Consider the following 23,623-nt stretch of genomic DNA (forward strand, 5'->3'; position numbering starts at 1 on the left):
GGAAGTTAGAGCCTTGATAGGTATGGCTTCTTACTGTAGGTTGTGGATCCCAAATTTTTCACTAGTGATCAAACCGATGTTGGCTTTGACAAAGAAGGGCATTTCTTCGCCATTGCCGTGGAACACGGAACACCAGCAATCATTTGACTTGCTTAAGACTGCATTATGCTCTGCACCAGTTTTGGGCACACCAAACTATGAAAAGGCCTTTGTGTTGTTTGTGCATGAATGTGATGGATGTGCTTCGGCTGTATTAATGCAGGAACATGGAGGGAAGAATAGGCTGTGCGGTTACTTTTCTTCCGCCCTTGATCCTGTAGCATGCGCTTTGCCAAGATGTTTGCGAGCTATCGCTGCTGCTGCGTCTGTAAGAGTGAGGGAATGGTCCTAGGCCATGATCTAACCCTGATGGTGCCTCACTCTGTAGATGTTCTACTGAACCGAACCCAAACGCAACACCTCACTTTTGCACGGTTGACAAGATATGAATTGATCTTGTTTGCTCCTCACATTCAAATTAAGAGGTGTTGTGTTCTTAATCCGGCTGAACTCCTACCTTTCCCGCAAGATACTACTTGCAGCGATGAATAGTCACATGATTGTTTATATACTACTGAACAAGAAACAAAGGGTAGAATTGATTTGAAAGACACTCCTTTGGATAATCCGCAGGGAGAGCTGTTTTGTGATGGCTCCTGCTTCAAACTTCCGGATGGTACATCCCCAGCTGCTTATGCAATCACCACATTAAGCACGATCATGGAAACCAAGAGAATCACGCATAACTCTGCGCAGGCCGCAGAGATTATAGAAATTGACCCGAGCTTGTGAACTTTCCGAAGAGCTTGCAGTAAACATATATACTTATAGTCAGTATGCCTTTGGGGTGGTTCACAACTTTGGGAGACTTTGGTCAGAGAGAGGGTTCCTAACTTCACATGGCACTAAAATTCAACATGGCTCCCTAATAGTACAACTACTCTCAGCGCTTGCGCTCCCTACTCATTTAGCTGTTTTTAAATGTGCAGCACATCGAAAGATTACAGATGACATAGGGAAAGGAAATGCTTTCGCTGATCAGATAGCTAGACAAACTGCTACCGATCCCCTTACGGAGATGTATGTTGCAAGGGAGACTGTAAATGCTTATGCAATGGATGAGGGTGTTGGGTCTGTACGGGATATCCAAGCTGATGCCACGTTAGAAGAATCCAAGAGGTGGGCTAAAGGCTTGGGGAAACTTGATGAAGACGGGTATTGGCCGGACATAGCTGAAGGGAAATGGCTACTCCCTGACACGTATATAATGATGATGGTCATCATGGCCCATGGTCCTAAGCATGTATGTGCCCAGAAGATGACAAAGATGTTAGAAAAGGTTTTGGCAAATGACAAAATTTCAAAAATTGTCCAGCGCTATGTCCAGGATTGTATGATTTGCCTACAACACAATGTGGGAAAGGGGACAGCAGCTCTGAGGGGAAGTTTTGGGCCACCCTCTGTCCCCTTTGAAGGTATCCACTTTGACTTTATTGAAATGGAACGATGTGACAATAAAACATATGTGCTGGTAGTCATCTGTGCTTTTAGTAAATGGGTTGAGGCTTTCCCCGTCAAAGATGCTACAGCCATGACTACTGCAAAAACCATGTTAAAGGAGTACTTCCTGCGGTTCGGGCTACCAAGGATCATCTGGTCGGATAATGGTCCACATTTTGTCGCTGCTGTAATTCTGCAGATATGCGTGGCATTACAGATCGACAAACGGTACCATTCAGTCAGACACACTCAGAGCGCCGGACTAGTAGAAAGACACAACGGTATCATCAAAAACAAGCTTGCTAAGACGTGTGCTGGCACTAAGTTAAAATGGCCGGACACCTTACCGATCGTGTTATTATCCAGGCGTAGAACCCCTCAAACTAAGACTGGGCTCTCTCCATTTGAGGTGGTAATGGGGAGACCTGCAAATATCTGGAGCCTTCCTAAATGCAATTAGTTGAGAAACGTTGAAAATGTATTACTTTCAGATTATTGTAGCCAGTTGACTAAAAACCTGTATTTGATTTATCACCAGGTACGAGAGGCTTTACCTGTGTAATACGAGGGCCCGGGCCAAAGTATACGGCCTGGAAGTTGGGTGCTCACCAAGGCATTTGAGCACTCTTCCTGCGTTGCACCTCGCTGGCGTGGTCCGTTCCAGGTCCTGTTGGTCACCCAAACAGTGGTGCGGGTCTCTGGAAGAAAGAACTGGATCCACGCGTCCCATGTCAAGAAACTTCCTCACCCAGTGCCACACGTTACAGAGGAAACAGAACCCCTTGCTAATGTTGCAACCAACAATCCCAAAGCAGTAAATAGCGCTGAGAGTGTGTCGGAGAATCTTTCTGAGCCCGTGAGCCTTGGGGAAGCCGCCATTTTGTCTCCACACTCTCCAAAAGTTCTCCATCCGGAAACTGCTCTTCCAAATTCGGCATCTTCACTTGTCTCTGATACGTTGCTTCCAATGGGAAGTGACGACACATTGTTTCCGGATCAATCAGTATCGGGAAAAGCAAGGTACAATCTGCGTCCAAGAAGATAAACATACAGCACGGTTTTGCTGTGCATCTGATAGACTTACGGCACGGGTCGGCTGTGCATTCGGAGAAGAAAAGTATCATCGGGGGCTTGTTTTTGCCCAAATTTGAGAAAGGGGATTCTGTTGGCTAGGGTTGTGGAAGGACTAAGAAGTCGCGCGACTGGGAAGTTGCCAGCAACGAACATTGGGGGTATCCGTTTGAAGACTACAATACCTGCTACCGCTACCGCTCGTATGGGACTTGTAAATGAGGGGGTGACCATCCGGGACAATGGACAATATGCCTGGGCCCCGAAAACGTATTGCTGTATTTTTATAATGATATTTGGGTTTTTGATAGTCACTGTTTTAGGTTTGTGGTACCTTGAGGAAACGCATCCTTTAGAATCCTTGTTGCCCCCTGAAAATGTACCTACTGTTCCTACTCCATTTTTACATTTGCATACTCTGTCCCCTAGGGACTCTCAGCATAGACAAAGGTACCACAATAATACTCTGGTACTTATCATGAATGCTATGCATGCCATTTTTAATAAGTCTAACTGTTGGGTCTGCTCACATTTGCCACAACAAGGGGATAAGGGGCTAGGTTAGTATATTCATCCTTTACCTTTGATAACCGCTTGTTATGCTTCTCTTAGAGCACTGTTCTTTGGCCGTTGTTATGATAGCATCTCAGGGAATTTGAATAGTTTTGAGAAACGTGTTTTGAGAAACAGGAGTAAACCTAACGTTGCTTCATTTAGGCCTTCTGATAGACTGTCTCGTCCTTTTCAATCTTTGATTTCCTTTAATATGGCTCCGATAGGCCATATTAAAGGAATGTGCCATGCCTCTTTCTTACACTGTTAATTATAGCCCCGATTCAGTTTCTTTTTTCATACAGAGGAATGGAACTCAGTCAATGGGAGATTTTCTAGGTTGTGCCAACGTTGCGAATTTGACTGGTGAAAACAGACCTTTGTATGTAGGCGAACCTGTCTACTTTGTCTGCGGTAATGTAGCATTCCCATGGTTGCCCGGGGATTGGCAGGGAACCTGTTATTTAGGGATCCTGTTACCTGGGGTGTTTATAGCTAGTACTAAAGAAGTTTCAAAGGCTCGTCCACGGCGGGACGAGAATGGTGACACCCCAGCACAAATCTTGGGAGATATAGCAAAATCAGTTGTGCCATTTTGGGGGCAGACAGCGAATTCTAAAGATATCAGAAAACTAGCGAGAGTACTGGAGAGAACCATAAACCGGACCACGGACATACTCTATAATATGACATTAGAACAGAAGGCGATAAGACTAGTAGCACTTCAAAACCGGATGGCATTAGATGTCATTCTGGCTGAACTTGGTGGGGTGTGTAAATTAGTGGGGTCCGCTTGCTGTGTTTTTGTGCCAGATTCCTCCCCAACCATCTTCAAGGCAATACAGAATCTGCACGTCCTTAGTTCAGAGGTGCATGTTCCCGAGGGAAACTGGGATCTTAGCGCTTGGTTCTGGGACTTCTTGCGATCTTGGGGTTGGAAGGTACTTTCGGTCTTGTTGATTATTTTGGGAATCCTGTTGTTTCTTTGTTGCTGTATTCAGTGTCTACCTAGTATGTGTTCGATGCTAGGGGGATGTTGCGCACAAGCGTTAGGTATGATAGGACAAAGTATATGCCCCAGATAAAACTTCCAAAGAATATGTGTTGAAAGAAATTTTAGCGAATTACCTAATGGCAATAGATATTTCCGACAGCGATTCAGGGTGCATGGACGATGATGCATGGAGTTATTTGCAAGGAGATCCAAAGTAGTTTTAGCACTTGGTATAGGCCAAAAGGAGTGTTTGTCAAATGAGAAATTATATCGTGCCTCCTATCGCAATAAATATATGTATATTGGCCTACGCCAAGCTGCTAATAAGGCGCTTGCGAAGAAATCCATGTTGCAAGGTCCTGACCTTAAAATCAATGTAGGCCACCATTTTAGGTCAATCCGTCATTTTAGGTTCGCTTTGTAAAGTCACCCTGTGAGTTAAAATGGTGGACGATGTCATTCCGAAATACAACATGGCTATCTTGACCTCTGTATGTAGCTAATATGTAACTTGCCTGCAGGCCACTTGTTGAGGTCGTGAACTGAGACCTTGTCCTTCGTTGACCTGTGTATAAAGGATTACTCGTGCAATGAAATGAATCCGCGAGCATATGTTAAGAACAATGTATTCAAATACTGAACGAAGAACACTTGTTTAACTACATTGTATTAATGTTTGAGAAGACCTGCATGGAAAATCCCAGAATACACAGTTGCCGTATAGGCTTGTTGATATATGTATTAAAAGCAAACCAGTTACATGTGGATGTGCGAAACTCGGCATTAACCCTAGATCGGTGATGTATTAGCGGAATATTAACCCGAAGTAGGGCTGGACATCGTGCTCACAAAGAGTATAAAAGACCAATGCATTCGAAAGTACAGCGTCTTTCACTGAACACACTGAACCACGCTGGAGTTTGTTGTGTTGCACTGAGGGCCGATAGCTATCTGATTTTGCTATGTTCTTCGTAACTGGATTCAGTATAAAATAAAGTACTTTGTATGTTCCTTTGTAACCCGTGTTCGGTGTATTTCCTTTTGGGGTACTCAGCCTCGATATTTTGATTTTGTTTTCACAGTCTGACTCAGAGGAGGTATCTATACAGTTCTTAATCACTTTCAGGTGTTGCTCATTAAACCTAATTGCCTAACCCTCTGGAAAGTGGTTAGCTGGACATGCCTGGTTCTCATATGCCTCTACAGGCATCTTCTTCATCTCAGTACCAGAGGGGTAAACTAGGTTACTAGTGTTTACTACTTTTGATTGCTTCTTCCTCGTCTCATTAGTAGAGTGGTAAGCTAGTTTGCTAGTGTTTACTACTTTTGATTGCTTCCTTCTCGTCTCATTACTGTTAGGCTGGAATTGTGGGAAAATAAGGGAAGAGGTCTTGTAATTGCCCACAAGGCTAGAGGGGGTTAGGTTGTTCCCTAATAGGAAAAGGGGGATACCATGTCTCGCCTAAGGACATCCCACACACAGTCCCCATAGACCCTTCACCCAGGAGATCCTCTCTCTCTTGTCCACCCCCAGGGTCAGGATACAATAGCAATGGCCTTTCCCTGGCCAACTGCGCAGAGGATACATGGGGAATAGGAGGGAGAATACCCTCAGGTTACTCACAGTAGGGAAATCCTCAGCAGAGTAGGGATAGTGAGGCATTTTTACTTAATTTATACTTTAATAAAAATGGCATGTTTTGAACAATCATCAAATAGTTATCTACCTCCCATTGCTGACCACTCACAGCTGTGACAGTTCATGTTACCAAGTGAACCCCCAGTACCGCCACAAAAACAAGAAACATTGGCAGGCCAACAGGCATTGTGCACATGCATGCACCGTGTACACCCTCATCAGGCACTACCTCTACCTAGCAGTAGCAGCAGTCATTGGCCTAAAACCACCCATGCCCATCATACAAACTGTGTGCAAGCAGAATGAACCCCATGTCGCATGTGTCTTGCTAGCCCACTAACATGTATGCAAGATGACCGACAGCATGTCCAACACCACTCCTGCACAGGCAGAACCCAAAAGCAGCAGGAGGAAGAGCAAGATGGAGGCAGCAAAGCCACAGGACCCCACCACTGTGGCATCTGTGGTAGGTGTCTAGGCACCTAATGTAACCACCTCAGTGCCCAGTGGCTCCCCCCATGAGCCATGCAGGTGCCATGGCACAAGCTGATGCAGGCACAGCCATAGTCACTCGACAGCCAGCCCCCTGTGGTGATAGAAAAGAATGCCATCCACATGCCAGAATCCACCCATCTGGCCCCTGACACCACCTCATCACCAGTGTGGGACATGCATCACCAGCACCCTTCTGTTGCTGACACAGGCAGCAATGGCTCTACACATGATGACGAGGAGGAAGATACAGGCTCTGCTCTCCCTGTTTCAGACCCATTCCTCCCCAGAACCCACCACCAGTGGTACATGACACCATGGCTGCGACGATGGTGAGAATGGATGCCGTGGAACAGCGCCAGCCCTCCATAGAACAACTGGCAGGCCAGCAGGGGCAGCAAGGTGCAGAACATGCAGGCAATTAGGAACTGCCTCCAGGGATCATGTCAAAGGATTTCCCATTGCCTCTGCAAGACCACTGCTGCCATCACCAGTGTAGAGCAGAGGACGCGATAACCTACGGAGGGCATGTCGGCCTTTGCAGAGTCCCTAAACTCTTGCATGCAGTTGATGCTGCAGCACATCCGGGGCCAGGGTTCTGAGCCCTCCAGCTCTGTCACCCCCATGTAGGGGTTAGTGCCCAGAACCACAAGGTACCACTCCTTGCGCCACCTCAGGCCAATTATGCTTGAGAAGGCTGCCGAGGCCATGATAGTACCATTGCCATGCACATGTTTTACGTAGTGTAAGGAAGGCATGGTATCAAAGTAAGACAGGCACAAGCGACCACAGTTCAGGAGTGTTTATTGAACCTTATTAAGGGTGTGAAAAACACCTATATAAATATATCTAAGATGGGAGCAAGCTACGACCATCAAATAATAATAATGCAGTCCTAGTGGAGTCTCATCAGACTATACTAAAAAACATATTGCCAATCCTTACCGCTAAGTTACAAATAGTCTGGGGTAATGTTCATGAAAAAGAAAGAAGTGTTCACAAAATGATGTCAGGATGTTTAGGCCGAAGGCCTCCCTTCCCCACGCTTTTAACAAGGGACAAGGAGGTTCACTCGAGCATAGCACACTCTTGGGCTTCTTCGGCACAAGTACACAGTTCCTTTTACCAATATCAGGGCCTTCTGTGCCCAAGTCTCTTACATTCAAAGTCTTTTGATTCAGAGGGCGGGATGTACCAAAAACAACGGAAAAAGTTCCTTTCCAAATATTCAAGTCGGGAAATTCACACTTCACCCCGTATCCCCCTCAGCCAGGCTCAAATCCTTTTTTACAATTAGCCTCCCTCATCCTGGCACAGACCAATTTTAGTTCACAGGCATCCTTCAGTTGGGTTCACATTTTCCACAGCAATATCTTCTTGGGTGACTCACGGTTCACCCCGGATCCCCCTCTTCCGGGCTCAGATCGTCCTCTTACAATTAATCTCCCTCAGCCAGGCTCAGACCAATTTTAGTTTGTAGGCTATCGAAGACTTTCGAATGTGCATGGGATTTAGCTTAACCCGTTGCAGGACCACTTTGTTTTCACAATTCAATAATTCTCACACGCTCAGTTGGATACCAAACAGAGACCTTCGAGTGAGCACCCACGTGATGCCGGACCACTGTGTATCTGGTACCTATTTTGGTTTCATAAAGTTCAATCACATATGAGTCATCATTCCTCATACAATGATTCTGCTTGCAACCTTGAGCATAACACAGTCTGGTCTGCTATCAGTCACTCCGACTCAACGGCTGTCCTGACTTCACTGTTGCTGCTCGGTTGTCGGAGCCAAGGACAGTACCAAGGCGGCAATCGCTTCTCCCCGCCTTGGCTATCAAAGCGGGAGGGTCCTATGTACCTTCTATACACACTGCACTCTTCTTCAGCTGTCATTCCCGGTCTTATGTTTCTTTTCTTCAAGGCCTCTTGAAAGTCATGGTTCTTTTCCGAAAAGGTCATGGGTAATTCTCTCTTTGCAGCCCTCTCTGTTCTTGCAGCCTTTCTCCTCAGTTTAAACTGCCATCTCGGGATTGCTGCTTCCTTGTGCCTTTTGCCTGGCTACCGAGGTTCACAAATTACGGCTTCCCTCCGCTGGGCTTGAGCCTCCTTTCAAAGTTCACAATTTGCAAAAATAGGGTCTTTAGAATTCTAGTCCCAGAATGCACTGGGCTAATTTCTCTCCCACTTCACTTCACATCTCCCTGAAGTTGCATTTTCAGTCTTTGGGAGCTGCAGGAGCTAAAAGGGGATGTTAATAAGTCAGTATCTCCTGTATAATAGGATGCGGAAGAAGTCGGAAAGGGAAGGGGATACCATGTTTCATCATTGGGTGCCCCTGTCCTGCTCCCCAAGGTTCTGTGCATTGACAATCCCTTGGTTTTTTTACAATAGTCACAAGGGAGGTGGAGGAGGGTGTGTTGGGGAGGTGGGTGGTGTGGGTGTGGTGTGGGTGTGTTGGGGATGGTGTGTTGGGGACAGGTGAGGTGGGTGAGTTGAGGATGGTGTGTTGGGGAGGTGGGTATGGAGGGTGTATCAGGGCTGGTGTGTTGGAAGAGGGGATAAGGGTGGCGTGGGTGTGTTGGGGATGGTGTGTGGTTGAGGAGGTAGGTGGGTGGGGTGGGCATGTTGGGGATGGTATGTTGTGGATGGTGTGTTGGGGAGAGGGGATGGCTGGGGAGGGTGTTTTAACGTTCTATTATTAAATTCTAGTTCACATGAAGCAATGCTAGGACATTCCTCATTGTTTTCATGTGTTTCATTCATTACGTGGCAATATAAAGACGTGCGTAGCACGTGGATATCAATATGCTAAAAAGTATTGTCCATTAGTTCTTCCCGAACCAGGCGACCATCCCTACCCTCTTCATGCTCACTGAGTGGCAGCACACCCGCAGGTAGTGAGTCCTCCTCTTTTGGGGGTGGCATGTCCTTGCCAGGGGGACATTTCGCCTGAGGCAAATGGTGTGCAGCATGGCACAGGCAAGGACAATTTGTCCAACCTTCTCTGGCCTGTACATCAAGGCCCCTTCGGTTCAACAGGTCAAAGGTCCACTGAATGCACCGCCTGGTCGTAATGTGTGCCTCGTTGTAGGCCACCTCTTGTGGCTTATATGGATTTTGCACAGGTGTCATCAGCAATGGTAGCTGTTGGTATCCAGAGTCACTTGCAAGGGCAAAGGTCATAGGTGTCACTCACAGTGCATTGTGGATCTGTAGCCTTTTGTAACGGCATGTTGATGGACAATGTACATGATTTTTCCTTGAATAGCCGTATAACATGATTTACCATCACAGTACTCGTATGTGGAGTCATTCACAATGGGGAACATATGCATTGTCATGCAACACCATGCACCCAGCTCACATCCAGCACTTGTTACTTTCAGGGTCTGTGTTTGGCATGGCAGAATTCACGTTGCTTGTGTTGGGCCTGTGCGTTGCTATCATGAATGGGCTATTAGTTGTACTTGTGTAGGTTTGTGGGTTCTGCGCCTATTCCATGAATGATTCACCTACATAGTTACCAGAGTACTTGGCATTACTTCCTGCCAGTGTTGCAGTGATTTTGTGCAGTGTTGGACTGTGTCATTCCATGTAAGGATGTATCCTATTGCATTGTGTGTGTGTGTGTGTGTGTGTGTGTGTTGCCTGCCTGTTGGAGCAAAATGCATTTGCGGGTTACTACTGCATTGTCAAGCATGTCCTAGTCCTATGGGTAGTTGGCTGTCAGGTATGGGGTGAGAGAGCAGGTCCTGCATGTACAGGGCCTTGACAGGGCATGAATTGTTTGATTGTGGTAATGCCCCCTCTTCACATGCCATGTCACTGGTGCTGCAAGATCAGTTTGTCTGATGGCACTTGTACTTAACCAGTATCGATGTCCTTTGGCCTCTGTGCCCATTCATTTATGCAGGCAGTGTGCTGTTCTGCCACATGGGTGCAGTCCAGTGCGGCAATCAATTGGGCAGGGGGGCTGCTGCATAGAAATGTGCCTTCATGGCATTCACCTGTGGAGGAGCGGTGGGCAGGGAGATATGCCAGGCGAAATGGCGCAGGAATGCTTCCAGCACCTGCACAAGCGCATTTGCGAATGTGGGCCTGCCACATGTCATGCAGCATGCCCACTGTGTGCTGGTAGGTGCCATGTAGGACCGGCACAAGCTTCAGCAGCGCAAGGTAAGGCTGTCCTGATGTTTATGCTACTCTCTATGTCATCATGGATCAGGGCGAGTAGCTCATCAATAGTCTACCAGTTCAGCCGGTACAGGGTGATCAGCTGGTTGTCAGTTAAGGGCCGGGGTGAGGCCCTTACCCGACGTTTGTGCGCTCGTCTTGCATGGCGTCTCCTCCTCCTCACTACTCCCTGTACCCTGTGCTGCTCTTCCAGCCTGTGCAGCTCAATGTGGAACAGGAACAGCTGCATGCCCCAGTTTGCAACAGCTTGTGGCAGCATGGTGTTGGAAAGTGTGTTTGGGGAAGGTGTAGGCCTATTGTACCCTTACAGAGTGGATTGGGTGCACCTGTGGCTTCATTTCCATAACCTTTCTTCATTTACCTCCATTTTGTAGGTGGTGGTAGAACAGAAAAATGCCTAGCCACAAATTCAAATCTGGTGTCAAAACATGATATATTGAACGATATTCTTACATCACTTATCTCTCAGACCCCTTCTGTATAGTTGAATTAACATATAGTCCCGTATATTGATTGGCTATTTCTTACATAACATCTGCTTTATATTAGTTTATATGATTTGATGTATGTATTTTTCCATGTATGAGTGTCTTGTTAAGTTTGTGTGTGTCTTGATGTATTACTGAAATCCATGTATACAACAAATATGCATTTTCAGTAGTCAGTTTATGGATACACATTGACTGCTACATTTAGTTATATTATAGATTGTTGTATTTTCTTCCTTAGAAGCGGTATGTTTGATATTCTATTTATTTGTTATTGCTATGCCACATTACCATTGTTTCTATGTTTTAATAATCCATGTTCTATTAACTGAATTATAATTGGTAATATGTTGTTAAGACGTTATTGCTATGAACATAATAATAAATCAGTAAACATAAAAAAGTACACCTTAACCACAATAAACCTGTGCAGCTATTGAGACAATTAGGTTGTGGCCCTACAGATGTTTGGAAGAAAGTCTCCCTTTTGCCGCAGTCTCAGCTCAAGCTCAGCTCAAGCTGCTAGTGTTCTAATAGAGACCAAACTGCACTTATGTTTTGCTTTTTGGGCATGTGGGAGTGGTACAATTGCATGAAACTTGTCCTTTTTAATGAAAGAACTCATTGTGGCAAAGTCACAAGGCTGGCAAGGAGAAAGCCAAATGAGTGTGAACCAGAACACAGGTGCAGTTACCAAAGAACCAGTGTGGGCAAGCAAGCCTAGGGTGAACGGTTGCGCAACCTGTAATGGGTGGACCATGTGGTCTGACAACTGCGCCCAGACCGCGCATATCCTATCTGTGAAAGCCAAAGAAACATACAGAGAGAAAATCTAAGTGTATGAAAGAGATTATTGAAGTCAAGCAGAAGAAAACAATCTGTATGAACTGTCAGAAAACCAGAAGGAGTGTAAAGTTAACTTGGAACTGGTTTTAGAATATTGAGAGGCTGAGACTAAGTACAAGTTGGTGAGCTGAGCAAGCTGATGTCTTGGGGAAGGGAAACCTGAAACCTTATGAACTTGCTTGCTGCCTGAGGAAGTAAACTTCAAGGACCCCTTTTTGGGACTGAGTGGTCTTCTTGGAGAAGGGAAGCCCAATAGCTTGTGGAACTGTCTTGAACTTGGTGAAGGGGAGCTGGATACTAGGCCAGAAGATGGTAGAAGCTCCAAACTTAATTTTGAACACTGTGGGCCTCATTACGAGGTATGCCGGTAAGTGAAAAACGATGCCGGTATGCTAATACCGGCATCGTCATCCGTTCAGTTGCATTCTGACCCCCAAACCCGGAATGAACGGCACCCTAAACCACAGTGCCGTTAAGTGCGGCATAGGCGCCCCTCCATTGAGTAAATACCGGCATGCCGGTATAAGGGGGGAATCACAACCTACGCATACATGGAAATACCGGCATCGTGAACCCGGTAATCGCATGCTGCACGATGCCGGCCACACAGGCATCTCAGACCACCCGCAAACAGTAATCAGGATACAAGGCAGCTGCCACAGGAGCACAGAATCAGTCAATGTAGGCTGAGCCAGTATAAACGGAGCACACCTACACACAACAACCCTTCCCACACCAAAATGCCCCAAGTATTAGTTGCAACCATGGCACTGTTGGACATGCCTATACTGCTCCAACAACAGCAACTACAGCAACAACTGACACAGCAGCAACAATAGGCAGCACAGAGGAGACGCAGGAGGAGAAGGAGGGTGAGACAGGGCCAGCAATTACCACCAGCGCAGACACCAGTGCCTTGTAGGCAGCCACCAATCCCTCGCACCAGACCCAGCCCATCCAACCAAACCCCTGGCACATCCACACCCTATACCGGTTGGACTGTGACACCATCACCACCATAGTGTACATGATACATTTTCATCCACGTATAAATACGCACTGCCATCCCCCCACCACCAAGGGTGCTGTCTGTGCTACACTACCTGTCCGCAGGCACCTATGGGCCAGCTGCATGGCAGTTCACAACCACCATCTACACGTATGCTGAACCAAGTGCACGATGCCCTCATGAAGCACACAGGCAGCCATGAATCCCCATCACGGACTGGCCAGGATATACCCAAAACCAAAGTATGCTTCCATGCACTGCCATGCATGCCCAAATTCGTAGGTGCCATCGACTGCACCCATGTAGAATAGTAATATTCCCATAACATAGAGGCTGTGTCCCGCAATCGCAAGCAATACCACTCCCTCAATGTGCAAATGGCATGTGATTCAAGCAAGATCATCACCCATTGCTGTCCCCGAATCCCTGGATCCACACATGATGCCATGGTACTGCGCAAGTCAACCCTACACCATCACATGCCGCAACATGCTGGACCACGTGCCTGGCAGCTTGCTGAGTCGAACCACAAGGCCATGGCCATGCTGTGGGGTACTGATGTGTGCGGATGCAGTAGGGGGGTTGGCCCACTGCACCAGGGTGGGAAAGGTGTGTGTGCGAAAGCACACCAGTGCGCCAATAGCCACTGACTTGGGAATGCATGCAGAGGCAAACACTCCTCACCTGAACCAGCCGAACGGAACAGGACACATCAATGTGCCACACATCCCAAATGATGCATACGGATGAAAATATGTAAGAGGCACAATCAGGGCAGCATGGTGTTGGCAAGCAATGCAGGACTGAATGGGATGGCAACTAGGGCAATGCGGCTAGTCTGACCATGCATAGCAAACAATATCCCTCATGAATCTCCAGACTACACATTGCCGCAATACCGCAGCACATGATCCTCAGCATGCAGGAATAGACCCTGTATCTTCCATTCAATCCCATCCAGTGTACCACATCCCATTACAGTATACATTGCATCTAGGTGACCATTTCCTACACGTGCTGGGACATGTGCATGCCCACATCAAGTAGCTGCTGACATGACTGTGCTCCCTAAAGGTGGTAGCTCTGAGCAACACATACCGATTCGTCTCCACCTGCAGGTGATGGAGGACATCCCTTGAGGCCTTGGATACTTATCCCTGTGCGTAACCCGCAGAACTGCCATGAAGAAGAGTACAGTTGTGTGCACACTCGTACCCGTGTAGACATTGAGCCAGCCTTTGGCCTGCTGAAGGTGCGTTTCCGCAGCATAACCAGGCCTGGTGGGGCACTTCCATGTAGGCCTGAGAAGGTGGCACAGATCACCATGGCCTGTGTCATGCTGCACAACATGTGCGTCTGAAGGAATGTAACACTGCCACCTCACATTCAAAGGCATGGCCTGGGTGAGGATGAAGGGGATGGAGACAGGCGAAGGAGTCCCCCTGCCAGTACGTTCTGCACGGGATAGACATGCTGTACGCCAAGGCAAAATATACACAATCCATAGAAACGCATGGATGATGTGTGTAATGTGTCTACGACACACTGAATCAGGACATGCATACCTTGATGTTCCCAATTGGCCCACTGTACACCAAACAAAATGAATGCACATGTCTGAAAAGAATGAAGTCCAAACAATGATATGCTTGCACACTATGGTGTATTTCAATCAAACGTGATGTGGCGGACATAATACCCTCAAAACACCCCTGTGAATTCGCTCTCCCACCCCACAAACCCTCAAAACACCCCTGTGAACTCCCTCTCCCACCCCACAAACCCTCAAAACACCCCTGTGAACTCCCTCTCCCACCACACAGATGCAAAGTGTCCCCATATGTGCAACAAACAGTGCTCCCTTCCCCAATGTGGTTCTCCACAATGTCATTGACCGTGCATTCACTTGTTTGGAAGTTTTTGTTCGGGGGTGCCATGGCCGACCGTCGTGCGCTCCTCCTCATCAGACGCACTGGACTGGATTGCGACGAGGTGGTAGGGGTAGTTGTTGCGGAGGTATCTATTGTCAATCCACTGTCTGTGGCAAGGTGTGGCCGCTGCATCTGAGCGTTACCTGCAAGGAGGGCCTCTGTCAGTGACCCCATGCACTCCCTGAAGGCACGCGTAGATGCCTCCACTGCAGCAGTATTAGCTGCAATAGCTGTTACAGTGGCACTCATGGCCTCATTCCCTGCTTCTACCTGCTGGTGCATGATTTGGAGCATGGACTCCTGCCGGGCCTCTACCCTTGTCAGGCGGGACTCCAACGAGGTGTCGTCCGCAGGTGTGCTGGTTGCTGGTCGGGTGGAGGAATGCAGAGTGGTGGCTTGCAGAGTGGTGGCTGGCAGGGTGGTGGCTGGCAGGGTGGTGGCTTGCAGGGTGGTGTCTGGCCGGGTGGAGGAAGGCAGAGTGGTGGCTTGCAGAGTGGTGGCTGGCAAGGTGGTGGCTGGCAGGGTGGTGGCTGGCAGGGTGGTGGAAGGCGCCTGCGCGGATCCCTCGTCCGGGGCACTGTCCTCAAACAGTGCATAGTCTGATTCCCCGAGGTCGGAGTCATGTAGACAGGGATCATTGAGGCACTCAGACTCCGCAAGAGGTTGGGGGCCGGCAATGTGGCTTGTGGTGGGTGTGCCAGACATCAAATCTGCATTATCTTCCACCTCTGTGGACACAACGTCCCTGGTGGCTGGCGGCACGACTCCCACTGTTGTGGTTCTCTGTTGTTGTACAGTGGGTGCAGGTGTCCCCTGGAGGGTTGGTGCCTTGCGTGGCACACTGGCTTTGGCAGATGTCATTTTCTTGACTGGTGGGTTGCGGTGGCCCTGGTCCCTTTGCGTGCACTGGACATGCTTTCACCCCTGTCCAGTGGTCCACCTTCATCATCGGTACCTGAGGGATAGCAGAGATGCAGGTCATCAGTGATGTTGTCAAATGGCAGCTATGATGAATTGCCGTGGGATATGTTCATGCATTCAGCCATCATTTCATTTCTGGGTTGTTGCTTTAGGTGTACTGAGGGGTTATGTGGGGAGTCAATGCATGGCTGGTGGGGTAGCATTAGTTTGGTCTCTGTGTGGTGGGTGCATGGGCATGGTTGGGTCATGTGGCACCTCTGTTGGGATTGGGGTCGTCACTCAGCGTCCATGTGGTGCAGGGAGTGACAATGATTATTCTATGGATATGTTGATGCATCACCTTGCCCACTCTAACTTCCCCATCAGTTGGGCCACACCATGTGTCGTAATACGTGGTTGTGATGGTACACTCACCTTCCTCTGTGGTGATTGCTGCGCCGGCCTCCTGATCTCCAATCCCCTCAATGGATTCAGGGTCGATGAAACCACTTGCCGTCTCCTCCCATGGCATCAATTTGACTGGGGAGTGCGGGCCACCGCCTGTCGCCATTGCGGCATTCCGGTTCTCCGACAGGATCCTCCGGACACGGAGGCGGAGGTCGTCCCAGCGCTTCCGGCAGTCACGCACACTCCTTGGGGCACTCCCCACTGCTGACACCCTCTGAGCGACCTCAAGCCAGACCTCTTTTTTGCGGGTTTGGGCCGCATGCTTTAGGTCTGTGCTGCGGATTATGTCCGCATGCTCTTCCAGGGTGTTGGCGAGCATGGTGAGCTCAGCGACCGAGAAACGCTGCTTCCTCTTCCTCTGGGTGGATTTCCTGCTGGCCTTGGACATGATGATGCTATTCTGACACACGACGACATGGGAGGAGTGGTGGTTGTGGAGGATTGCAATGGATTGTGTTTTTAAAGATGGCCGCCGGCCCATTTCCCGTTCCTGCGCGATGATGTAATTTCCGGGTCCGGTTTTGCGAACATGGTGATTCCGTGCCGGAGTTACCGTGCCGGTTTTTAGTGGTTCATTGAAGGCGGTTACGGAGTGGACGCAAGCCACAATGCCGGTATAGGGGGGTTGGTGGTCCGTTACCAGGATGGCGGTTTTTCCACTACCGGCATGGGGGGACGCGCGTGGTTGCACACTCGTGATCGGCCGCTGTTAGCGGGTTCTTGAGTGCATGGACACGCACTTCCCGCCATGCCGGTAATTGAGCCGGATTTTCCGGGCAACTAGTAATGAGGCCCTGTTTCTTTTATCACTGATATCCCTACACATTGTTTAGCTTTAGTTGTGAGGGCAAGTATAGGATTTGGACACAGGCAGACTTTTAAGTTGAACTTACTGACTCTGACTTTCCTTAGTTCCTTTAGATAGTGAAATATCACCTTAGCACAGGGCAAGGTAGGCCTTTAACCATCTTGACATTTACGTTAATAAATTACTTTTGTCTAAACTTTGAATCTGTTGTCTGTGTCTTGCTTCAAGATGCCTTCACATGTCTCTGTAATTTCCATAAACAAATACATATTATATCATAATACATAATTATTGCTGGAGTATTGCTCTGAAGAAGGTTCAATGTTATGTGGGAAACCTGAGGGTGTTCTCACATCTATTCCCCCTGGATCCTCTATGCAAGTGGCCAGGGAAAGGCCATTGCTTTTGGATCCTGCCCCTGGGAGTGGACAAGCGAGGGAGGGCCACCTCGATGGAGGGTCCTTGGGGATTGGAGGTGGGATGTCTGTAGGTAAGACACAGTATTCCACACCCTATTTTCAGGGGTACCCCTATCCCAGAAGTGGTTATGGGATATTGTTCACCATGCTCCCTTGTCTCAAAGAAGGACAGGAGATATCACCCCAGAAGCGTTAGAAAGGAGAGGAGATGGATTGGCGATGAGGTACCTTGGGACAAAATAAAGTATCCCCTTTATTCTAGTGACAACCTACCAAACTCTCGTCATTTTAAGGCAATTCTCCTTTATTCTCCTCTTGAGGTACCTAACAGTACTGAGACGAGGAAGAAAAAACAGAGATTTATGAACATTACACACTTTACCCACTCTAGTATGAGACGGGGGAAAAGCAACTGTGCCTAATAGACATCACTTACTCTCACCACTTTGGTACAGGGACGAAGAAGATGCATGAAGGTTAGGCCTGTCCTTGTAATCAGAGCCAGGCAGCATTAATTAATAGAATACACCTGCAACACATTAAAGGACCTCAGGTGTATAAGAGGTGGAATGCAGAAGCACAAGAGAGAAGCAGGGGAAGAGGAAGACAGCGGAAGGAGCTGTGCAGGAGCGCAAGAAGCCGAGACGCTGACCAAGAACCCGGGAGTCCTGCTGGTGGGACGGTGCAGGACAGAGAAACCTTGAAAGGGAAGGCGGGCAGCAGGTGCTGCCATGGAGCGGTAGCAGAGCTGTGCACGGGTGCCAGCGTGTGCTGAAGCAAGTACACAGCGAACAGGCTTTCCCACTTGGGCAGAAGCCGTCATGAGGAGCTGCTGGGTCCTGCTAAGTGTCGGGGACACTGGAATCACCCGGGTGCTCCAAGGGATTGTGCCTATAGTAGTGGTCCATGAAAGTAAAGCAAAGATGCATTAATTGAAGAAACAAGCACAGTTGCACTTATTGAATACCGAATTGAATGAAACACGTAAAGTTGCATTTTTTGAATACCGAATTGAATGAAACAAACAAAACTGCATTTATTGAATACCGGATTGAATGAAACAAGAAAAGATGCATTTATTGAATACCGACCTGAATGAAACAAGCTAAGCTGCATTTATTGAATACCAAACTGAATGAAATAAGCAAAACCTAAACATATTGAATACTGAAGTGAAAGGAAAGGCAAGACTATTCGTTTTGAATATTAAATTGCATAAAATAGCAAAATTGCTAACCTTGAATATCAAATGGAATGAAAAGAACAAACCTGCTGAATACTGAACAATGAACTGAAACCAAGTAGGAAACAAAGTTGAACGAAGGACTTTGAGTGCAGAGATGGAATCAACGTTGAGAAACCACTTGTATATTAAAGTTGTGGAGCTACATTTGAGAAACCACTTGTTTGGCTGAATGTTAAACTACTCAAGGAGAACTGGAAGTTCCTGGTTGTGTGACCTGTAATGGGTGGATCGTGCGATCCAACAACTGCGTCTAGACCAGAGAACTACTACACATTGAATAATGAACTGCTGAAAGTGAATGCAAGGTTCCTGGATGCGTGCTCTGTGATGGGTGGACCTTGTTGTGTATCAACTGTGCCAAGACCAGAGAACCCCTATATGCTAACAAGGAAGTTTGCTGTTGTGTCAAAAGGAAAACTACCATGAGTGCATAACAAACTTGGGGAAGGGAACCCTGAGTTTTAAAGAATTGTTGAAAAGCAGTTTAAAGGCAAAGCTTCAAGATACTTCTTTTCGTGTCATCGTTTGATATTGAAGTTGTGCAATGAAACCCTATGACTTGCTGCACTGGAATTATATTGAACTTGGGGGAAGGGCATTCTGATATTTACAGAAGTGTGGAACTTTATTACTTTAAGTCCAGAAGAAGGTAAAATGAACATTGTGATAAACTGGTTGACATTTAGGGAAAAGAGGCTGAAGAGTAAGCCAGATCTAGACATAGCTCAGAACGTTACTTTGGTAACACTGTCTAGTTCATGGTTGACATCCCTACACATTGTTTTGTCTTAGTTGTGAGGGCAAGTATATGTCTTGGACACCGACAGACATTTCAGTTGAACTTACTGACACAGACTATCCTTAGTTTCTTTAGGTAGGGAAATCCTACCTTGGCATAGGGCAGGTTAGGCTTTACACCGTCCAGAGATTTTCTTTAATAAAAAAAAAACCCTTTTGTTGTACATTGGATCTGTTGTCTGTGTCTCCTTCAATGATGCCAACCTCACAGTAAGCTGCAGCTTTCGTGTCGGTTGGTATTCGACTTACTGGAGTTTGAATGCATGAAATGTATGCACTTTATGCATAATATGAGAAAGGGAGTGGGCATCATAGATGCCCACTTTGCACCCCCTTTCGGACCCATTTCAAAACGTGTTTTCCCCCATTCTGAAATGTACTGCGTATGTTTCCTTTCTGTGCAAGATTAAAATGTGTTCAACATTCAAAAATACACCTTGTAATTGTTGATATTTACTGCTAGTGTTATTTCACTGGACTACTGCTAGAGATATGTACATCCTAATCTTTAATGAGGAGGGATTATCTCCTAGCCTGTAATGAGACCCTTAGACAGTGACTGAATTTTGTGATTATTGTTCCTATTTCATTTTGACTTGAGTAAATCCGCCTTGAGAGAATTGTATTCCAAATGGCTATTTTTTCATGAGCTTGTTTTATGATTTAAAAAAAATACTTTATTAGTAATTATGTACAATTATTTATAAACAGGTAGAACCTTGTTTTGAACCTTACATCCTTAAATTCTTCACCTATTACTTGTGTTGCTCTTTGAAGTTGTGCGTGTTGCACCAATAACCCAGCACCTCTTGCAGGGATAAGCTTGGCCATTGCTGCTAAGAGTGAGTCTTTTGGCAGTCTCTCTCCACATCAGCCCTCCCAGGCAGGTTCCCTGCAACAACTAATAACTACAAAGACTGACACAACAGTCAGACCTGAATCATCCAAATGGACTTGTGAGGCTAGTTCAGGAGCAACGCGCTCATTTTAGAAGCAAGACACACTCAGCAAAACAGTTTCGATCCCTGGGTCCGTGCTTAGAAACCTCTGGGTATTAAGCACCTTATAAATAACCAATTACAAAATTAAAATTCATATGAATAAATTGTGCATATATTGTTGCATTTAATATGCATGAATACGTGATACAAATGCAAAGTGAATCCTGATGAATACTTTTATAATCACAGCGAAGGCTGAAATATGCCATCCCTTGACTGCCAGCCCCTCACTGAGAACATAGTATTTAAATTAGTATAGAATTTAGGATTTTCAATCTGTAAGTAGGGAACACTTCTCACAGGTGGGGCAAACAATCTATTGTATGTCTTTCTCTGTATGCTTTGCATGTTTAATATGATTGGCTATCATTTACATTTCTTGCTATATTTTTATACTCCATCTTTTCCTGTTTTTAACATGTCAATACTTCTAATGATAGTTTTTAGATTTTGGCTAGTGCAACCGTCTCATCAGGTGAACATAGCAAATCGATTCAGATCTGAATGACAACAAGTCTATGTCACTGAAATTTAGACAAAGCATACATGTTTAGCGCGTTCTTATTCACTCACTTTACTACTGGAAAGGATAGTTGAGCATCAATAATAATTACCAAGGGGTTTACAGAGACATTTTACCAATCAAACAAACAGATGTAGGTCTCATCTCAGGTTGCCTGACTATTGAGGCTTTCTAAAAAGTAGCCCAATCCTAAACTACTCCCTCCCATAACAATGTCTGTCGTATCTTTAATTTTTTCAGGCTGCCCGCTTCAGCCTAACCTCAATGTGTGTCAGGCAATTCCTGATCCTCTTCATCTTTGGAGTAAGAAGTCCATTTTATTATTCAAACCTAAACGCAGAAAGAAAAGGTTTTGTCATGAAGTCTCACCTGGGGGGCTGACTCTGGGGTTCTGCAGGTGATGTTGGTGCCGGCATCTGGCTGTAAGGAATATCACGCTGTGGCTTCTCAAAAAGACCTTGGGACCGGCGGCCGTGTCGCTGGGCTGCAACGCTACCACTGGCCAACAACTCCATGAGTAGCAGGTACTTGAAGGCATAGCTCCCATGGGCCAAAGAGCACCTCATTGCACAGGGCAACCTAAGGGAAAGGTGAAGCATAAACCAGGTTAATGAAAAAAAAAACTCTTGTCATCTCCAGTGGGGCTTAAGGACAAGGGAATCCATATCTGCCCGAGGCTGTAAGGAATACCTCATTTTTAGCAGTGGTTGAGAAAAGTACAGTTAATTTCTGACAGCTGCAAAAGCAGAAGATTCCATCTCTAGAGTTGATAAAAGAAGATCGGTCCATCTCAGGTAAGAGCAGAGAGTGATAAAAAATATATGACCACCTTGGGGTCTATTTCGTTTATTATTTGTTTTAGTGTTTTATAACCTAGCTCCCAAAAACGCAACCAAAACCTGAACAGCATAAAATAAATACTCCATTTGAAAACACGCTATACCTAAACACATTATATAACTGTTGTGATGTTACTTGTTGAGGAAGCATGAGATGGCTTGGAACACTGTGAGTGCATGGAATGTTTGACTATGAGCTTCGCTCCAGAGTTCCAATGCTGTCAGTTGAGCCTGGGTGATGGGACCCGGTGGTCCTTCTCTTATACAGCTTAAGTAACTTATAATAAAGAACTTTCTAGTAACCCTAAGAAGAGTATGAAGTTACTTTACAACAATGGCGACGAGGATTACCAAGAACCAAGATAAGAAGTAAGCTGAGCTGTGGTGGGGGAGCAGCAGAAGAAGCAGAGAGACCACTGCCCCCAGTCATCCAAGTAAGTCCCATCACCCAGGGGGGGCTATTAGCGCAAGGGGTTAAGGACAGTAAGAAATAGGGGAGCGGAAGAAGCGAACCAGTGAAGCTCTTTAAGGTAATTACAACCCCAAATAGTGATGCGCAGGCCCCATAAGTTGAAGCAGCCCATGAAGTAAACAAACCCCATTTGTGCCACAATCAGAAATGGTGTGGGGACAGTTAAAGGGAGGCCTTTATAAAGGGAGGCCTTTATGAATGGAGTTGGCAGTCTGTAATGCAGTCTGACATTTGAGAGGCGCAGGGTGAAGTGCGCAAGCTACGTGAGGAAGCCCCGGTGCCCCAGGAGAAGAGCGGCCCCTGTATCACAGCAAGATGAAGAAGGCTCCAATGTTGCTTGTTTATATACAAGTGTTTGGCCCAAGAAGATGAGAAGTAAATGATGCACACCAGTGTGTGTGCTGGGTGAAGATATGTCGCCCGTGAGCGACATAAGTGCAATTTAGAAGTAATGAAGTGTGCTCCCAGAGTGAGCCTGGAATGAGAATCCTCGTGTGCCAGGAGCGAAAGGCCGTTGGGGCTGCAGAGCTCCTTGAGATGCGGGACTCAAAGTACAAATGATGACGTCACTTTGGGTGTTCAGGGGTTGGCGTTTCGATGGAACCCTGACACTTGCTTTGTCAGATGAGTTCGACGATCGGTGCAGAGAGCGGCACTTTGTCAAGAAATATGATGTACTCTCGCTGTGTACTTATACAATGGGAAGGAGCCGTTTATGACTCGAGTAAAGGACCCAAAGAAACGTGCCAACGCCATGCCGTCATCATCAGGAAGTTTCGGTAAAGTGGTCCGGAAGTTTCGGTAAAGTGAAACCGAGGATGCGTCGAATTAGAAGATCAGCTAAATAAAGGAAAAGGGCAACAAGGAAATATCTGAGGCGGAATAGTATGCGGCGCGGCACCCAAGTGTAGCAAAAGTGATTTGCAAGGGTGCAGCGAAAGAATTGAATGCGGATCCATTTGTCGTCATGACGCATCGAGAGAAGAGGTTTTGTGCGAGGTACTGTACGCTGACATGTTATATATTGCTGGTTCCGGTGTATTAGAGTGGCGGACTGACATGTTACGCCGTTGAGAAAGCGGCTAGCGGCAGTGTTAATATGTCTCAAAATGAAAGAGTACGGCAATCTGGCAGTGGTGCATCGGGGTGCCACAACAGCAGAGGAAGCGGAAGAACAACATGAAGCTTAAGACTGCAGCGTGATTACATATCAGCTGCCACGAACGCTGGACTCATAGGAGAAGTTCGAGTGGCCAGCATGTATCCTTTAACAATATTGATTTATTTGCAGTCTCATGCGTGCGTAGAACAGTTTAAGGATGAATGGTCAGTGTGTGTGTAGGAAATGCACGTGAGGTTGAGAAAGGAACAAGTTACTTACCTGTAACT

At 46.8% G+C, this 23,623-nt stretch overlaps 1 protein-coding gene across 3 annotated transcripts in view; it reads right to left on the minus strand.

The window, feature by feature from the left end:
• C1QTNF1 (C1q and TNF related 1) overlaps positions 1-23,623 on the minus strand; it is a 229,881-nt gene that overhangs the window by 57,842 nt on the left and 148,416 nt on the right. For all 3 annotated transcript variants that reach the window (XM_069655220.1, XM_069655217.1, XM_069655219.1), the window contains one exon: positions 21,293-21,502. In XM_069655220.1, coding sequence (XP_069511321.1) covers positions 21,293-21,489 — 197 coding nt within the window. In that variant the 5' untranslated portion in view covers positions 21,490-21,502. The remainder of the gene's footprint in view (positions 1-21,292; positions 21,503-23,623) is intronic.

This window comes from Ambystoma mexicanum, chromosome 3q (genome assembly GCF_040938575.1).
Source record: "Ambystoma mexicanum isolate Mex_15411 chromosome 3q, UKY_AmexF1_1, whole genome shotgun sequence".
NCBI lineage: Eukaryota > Metazoa > Chordata > Amphibia > Caudata > Ambystomatidae > Ambystoma > Ambystoma mexicanum.